Source organism: Lactuca sativa, chromosome 8, assembly GCF_002870075.4.
Source record: "Lactuca sativa cultivar Salinas chromosome 8, Lsat_Salinas_v11, whole genome shotgun sequence".
Lineage (NCBI taxonomy): Eukaryota > Viridiplantae > Streptophyta > Magnoliopsida > Asterales > Asteraceae > Lactuca > Lactuca sativa.
Window position 1 is genome coordinate 81,061,930 of NC_056630.2, and position 5,689 is coordinate 81,067,618.

General features: G+C 40.0%; 1 protein-coding gene across 1 annotated transcript; it reads right to left on the reverse strand.

Annotated features, from left to right (window-relative positions):
• Positions 1-1,963: 1,963 nt before the first annotated feature.
• On the reverse strand, positions 1,964-3,250 carry LOC111896076 (gibberellin-regulated protein 14-like). Its single transcript, XM_023892096.1, has 3 exons — positions 2,438-3,250; positions 2,234-2,395; positions 1,964-2,161 (listed from the first exon to the last, which is right to left on the reverse strand). Exons 1-3 carry the CDS (start codon positions 3,248-3,250, stop codon positions 1,964-1,966), a joined length of 1,173 nt encoding a protein of 390 aa, XP_023747864.1.
• Between the last annotated feature and the right edge of the window lie 2,439 nt (positions 3,251-5,689).

Consider the following 5,689-nt stretch of genomic DNA (forward strand, 5'->3'; position numbering starts at 1 on the left):
AAGCCAGCTACATTTTTAAGGGGAGTTTGTTGGGTCAAAAGAAAAAAAAATCTATAAACCAAGGGGGATATTTTTGTGTCGAAAATATTGTTTATACTTTGCTTTTCTGAGCATTTATTGTTTTTATATTTGGGCCGAAAATATTATTGGTTTATTTATAGCTTGGACCGAAAACGCATGTGTGATGAGAATTAATCTCTAGATCGTTTAGATCTTTCACAGGTATATTAATAAAGAACAAACTATTCAATCAAACCACGACAAATATAGAGTCAATATGAAGCTTATGATTCAAACGTAGTCATGCCTCAGTAGAGCTCGATAAAGAACTTCCACTGTAGAGGCGAGCTAGGGTTTACAATACTATGATTAGAAAATAATTAAAGCGTTACTTACTAAGGATGCATGCATGCACCTTAAATACTAAAACCCTAGAATAAAATGATGCACGGTTGGACAGGCCTAAACCGGCTACAAAACTGGGCTAAAAGGAACGAGCCCAAGACGCAACACCATAATCCCAATAATCTCCCCCTTTGCGTCAATTGGGGCGAAACCTTCACTTCGATTGATTGGCAGTAGTTCGCTTCACTACTTTGAAAAAACAAGGAATTACAGCAAGAAGAACATGGTGAAAGTGGATATACCATCTTATCATATCAGTGAAGTACTTCTTGTCGCTTTCATTGTTCTGCTTGCATCTGCGAATAATCCCCAGAACATACTCCAAGCACGAAGTAGTAAAGAGATGTTTATCTGTCAAAGCGAACAGGCATTTCTTACCATCCTGTTTGGTGAAAATCACAAAGTTTAAGACCGGATCAATATTTCACATCTTCATCTTGTTGACATCACTTATAGAACCAACTAGCAAAACAGTGGGCTTCTTCCTAAGAACCGAAGCGACCTCTTGATCCATCTTAGCTACCTCCAGAACATAGCAGACTAACAATCTTTTAAGATGATCAATAATTGGCTCATACTCAACTGGTTTGGAGAGTAGGATGTTGTGTAGGACAATCTAATCATGAGGATTAAGATTGGGCAGATCAGCAAGAGAGAAGGTATGCTCAGAAAAAGTTGAACCTCTGGTGACTTTGAACTTGAAGTTGATGAACTTTCTTGCTGCTTGAGGCTTAACGACCCGAACTGTGATGATTTTCTGAGCTCTCCAAGTGATGTATTGTGGTTGAGCGAACTCCAAGTAGTATCCGATGAGCTCACGATCAACCTTCGGGTCTGGATGTGGGACTTCTACAATGGGAAGAAAGTAGTGAAACACAAACGCCTTTTGGGTGATAGGCATATCAAATTGAGAGTCCTTTGTGTTTTCACAGTCCAAAGACACTATTGGCTCAAGCCAATGAGTGCTAGGAGTGTCAATGGCTTCTTTGAGCAGCTTCTCCAACGTCCAGAAGGGAAAAAGGGTTTCCTTGCTTTCTAGGAGATCCTGAGCCTCCTTTAATCTCCTTTCTCTTTCTTCAACTTCTTTTACAATTTTGGCATTGAGATCGATTTCCCTTTCCCTTTCCTTTCGCTTCAAAGCATCAGCGATTGTTTCCTCTTCCTCATCACTGTCATCCACTATTGGACCCTTGCCTTTATCCTTAGGACCCGAACCTAAAGCGTGCTCTGTCTTCTGTTGTTCAGTCTGGGAAGTGGGAGGAGGTTGAGACGTAGATGTGATTCCTTCCCCCCCTTGTTTTGGAGGTACCATCGCCTCAAAAACACCTTCAATGCGACTCAACATCCCAAGGGTTGGACGAAATTTGTCAGCAAGATGGCGTCTAACGGAAATAGTCAGAATACGGTCATGAGCCTTGGAAACGCTCAAGAGAATAGCGTAGATGTCAGAGACACAACTTTTGACGATAGCCCTTTCAGAGCGAAGCTGATTGACCTCATTGTTTGCCTGAGAAAGTTGGAGATTTTTGGTCTTGAGTTGAATGGTCTTGCGAGCAAGCTAATCCATGAGTGAGTTCTCCATGGCTAGATCATCTTGAAGCTTGGTGAAATGCTCATTGAGAGAGGAAAGAAGAGCAACATTGTCCTTTTGAATATCTTGGCGAAGATTGACAAAATTTTGCTTCTCAGTGGCAAATGCTTCTTCGAGGTTGGTTATTGAGTTAGTCATTTTAGAAGCGTTCAACTTAGCTACTCCCTATAAGCACTCAAGAAAAATGTTAGCACCTTGAATTAGTTTATCGACTTTTTCGGTCGCGTCGGTACAAACTTTGGTTGAAGAGGTAATAGCTGTTGTGGCATGAGAAATGGAAGCCTCATGTGCTTTGACAAAGGAGTTAAGCCTTTTCTGAATAGCAGATTCAGAATTGGGATTGTGAGAGGAAGAAGAGGCCATGAGAGTGTCAAGTTTGGCATTCAGCTCCTTGAGATGCTTTTTGGTAAGAGGAGCATCATCATCTTCATCACTTTGAACACGATAAGGGTTGTAGTAGAAGGAATCAAATTCCATGTCTTCTCCACCAAGGACAGTGTTGGTTTCGGTTGAAGGTGTGGGAGATAATGGTTTGGTTGTTTCTGGGACTGAAGACCGAACCCCCGTATCAGATACATTGGTTTGAACTCTAGTGGTGGTTGTTTTGGTTGCTTCAGAAAAGAGAGGAGTGGAAATAGGAATGGTAGAGGTAGGTTGGGATGTGATAACTGGGAAGGTTGTTGGTAAGGAAATTGGAATAGAAGTAGGTAGAGAAGAAGGAACTGGGGAGCGAATAGGTACCTCAGGTGTGGGTGATCTAGGTGGAGTATCACCACGAGTCGAAGCCTCCTCTTCAGAGCTTTCGTTCTCTGATTCTGTAGGAGTAGGAGGTTTGTTGCCTGGAGGAACATAATCAGAATCTGAGTCACTGGAGGATTGAAGAATAAGTCTCCGAGCTGGCTTTTTGAGCTTCTTCTGCTTAGGCTGTGAAGGAGCGGTTTTGTCTGATTTTCGCTTCTTTGGGGTTTTCCCCTTAGCTGGTTTAATGACTCTCACATCCTTTTGTTTTTCTGGTTTCTTTCCCCTCTTTGCAGGCTTGTCTGCTTCCTCTATAGAGCGAATCATAGCAGGAGTGAGTTCCTTTGGAGCCGAAAAAGGAAGCTTATTGTATTCTTGAATGACGTTACTTGCCTCAGACACACAGGCATACATAGCTTCTGGAATCGATCCAATGAAGAAAAACTTGGAAGGATCTGTGATGATAATCTTCGTTGTGTGAAATGTTGCGATGGATGAGAGAAGGGAGTCTGCCATGATTGGAACGTGAAGACGATCCATTTCCCACTTTGTGATAATTGACCAGTACCTGCCACACGAAATCTCAGAATGGCGAGAAGAAGAGTATAAACTCTGAACAAGTTGTTGCCATATGACCGCCCCAAAGTCCAGATTTACACCATTCTATAACCCATAATGCATAGTCATAAATGACTTGCTTGCTCCATCTGATCCAGCGCTACGCTCTGAGAGGCCCTTGAATAAGAGAGTAAAGAGGTCGTTCCATTGTGGGGGAAGGCAGGACTTCTTGAATTTCGTGACAGTGGTTAGGGTTTCAGTGTACCCCATTTGGTAGAACATCGAGAACAGTTGACCAGTGGTGATGGAGTCAGGGTTTACCAGAGTGGGTTCGTGAGCAAGACCAAGAAGGGCACATAAGTGATTCTTGGAAATCGAGGTCTTCTCATTGTGAATGTCAAAGTGAATCCTCTCAGCAACCTTGTCATAATAAGCGGTTGAATAGATGTGAGAGAGGCAAGTCATGGGAACCACTTCCACCTTTGTAAGAGCATCGATAAGTGGAGAGTATTTGAGACATTCTACCACGTACAACATGTAGGGTTCCTAGACGAATGGTGTAAGGTCAATGATGAGGTTTTGTTATGGCTTAACAGAGGTATCTTGAACAGAAGATGATTCCACCATTGATGAAGCTTGAGTAGAAGATGATGAACAGTTAAATAAATCGCCTTTTTCTTTTAGAAGATTTGTGAGTGGTAAAAGAGTAAAGTTGATCGTGAGACCCCCTTTTATACGTGAGAGTAGGAGAGAGAAAGATCCGGCTAAAATCTCATCCTTTTGTGAAACGTTTCTTGATGCGATGGGGAGTAGACAGTTGGCAACCCCGATGACGACGCGGGAGAGAGAAAAGACGTTTCACTTTTACGCGCCTTTCCATAGAAAGTGCCTTTTTCAAATCGACGAAACGATTGGATAATAGCTGACTCATCCATTGTGCTTTATCTGAAACGTCACCCACATAATTTACATGAACCGTTGTCATTCTTATTCTATCGATTGAAAATCATCATAATGCTTTTTAGAACCCAAGCTATAAAAATTAGCTCATATATAAAATAGAACCAGACTTTTGGAAAATCAAAGATTTTTGTGCATAGAGTGTGAATGAAACAGAAATAAATCGAACTTTATGGGATATTGTGATGTCAAGTAAGACATGAAACAGTAGATCCCGGGCACGAATCTCTTCCTTTCAAGTCAAGAGAGACTTCAAAGTGTCTGTGTGGTTTCCCGTTAAAATACGATCAAAGACTTTTGAAGAAGCAATGAAAAGGCATCTTTTAGATATGAGGCATGTAAGGGTGGCTTGCTCTTCAATTTAAATTTCAGTACTCGATATAAGACCAAAAGAGATTGAAGTACTTGTGAGACCAATGTGGTCCGTTGAACAAGTAGGTTTGATATGTATTTAGTAGCTTGTTGAAACTAAGAAATCTCAAATATATATATATATATATATATATATATATATATATATAATTGGATCCTTGGGGAAGAAAAGTCTTGGTGATAGACATTTTTCAAAAGGATCTCTCAAAATAAAAAGAGATTTCATTGGTGAAAGCTAGAACATAGTAATTGTTCACCGTCAATGCATTAAGGGTATTGAATTGTGGGTTTCACTTAGTACGTAGTGACACGAGACTAAGATCATAAACACACATTTTTGTGTAACCATAAACCTCAGTGGTAAGGGCTGATAGTCTCAAGGGTTACATGAGTGAGATGAAGTGTAATGGAGAAAAATGATGGAGGTGGTTTAAGAAGCGAATGTACCTCTGCTATAAAAGTATGACCTAGCAGAAAACTCTAAACTCAATATGAGTAGAGTAAGGTAGCTCTCGATTAGAGTGAACGCAACAGCCTAATTTGGAAAATATGATTTGTATCTATCACATTATTAAGGCTTCACTCAAAATCATTTGAGGCTTTGGTCAACATGCAACAGCATGCATCCAGGGACACTAAACTAGTCTTATGAAAAGAATTTATACCTTTTGCAGCTCCAGCATTGAGAGTATTTTTGAAATAAAATGAAAAATAAGCGTGAAAGAAAAAAAACAATAAGAAAATTGAAATAAAATGAAAAATATTTTTCTATTTTGTGAAAAAATTCGAAAGAAAAATAAAAACAAAAAGAAAATTATTTTTGGATTTTATGTACATAAAGAAAATTTTGAAAAGAAAAACCTAAAAATAAGTGTGAAAAAGAGTATATAAAAGAATACAGCCAAAGTTCCTTTTCATGAAAAAGAAGCGAACGAGTTCAGAAGGACCGAACCCGAAATAGACCGAGTGTTCGGTTCATTTCGGTTCCCGGGTGAACTGAACCAGAAAAAGACTGAGCGTTCGCTATATTTTGCTTCTTACCTTTAATGAAGCGAAGGCGATTTT

What these genes read in the sequence shown, in the direction of transcription:
- LOC111896076 (XM_023892096.1), bottom strand. Translation starts at nt 3,250, where the DNA reads ATGGCAGACTCCCTTCTCTCATCCATCGCAACATTTCACACAACGAAG. An exon ending in TCTACTACAACCCTTATCGT is followed by an intron (nt 2,396 to 2,437) that starts GTTCAAAGTGAT and finishes CTTACCAAAAAG; the next exon opens with CATCTCAAGGAGCTGAATGC. An exon ending in CTATTACCTCTTCAACCAAA is followed by an intron (nt 2,162 to 2,233) that starts GTTTGTACCGAC and finishes GAGTGCTTATAG; the next exon opens with GGAGTAGCTAAGTTGAACGC.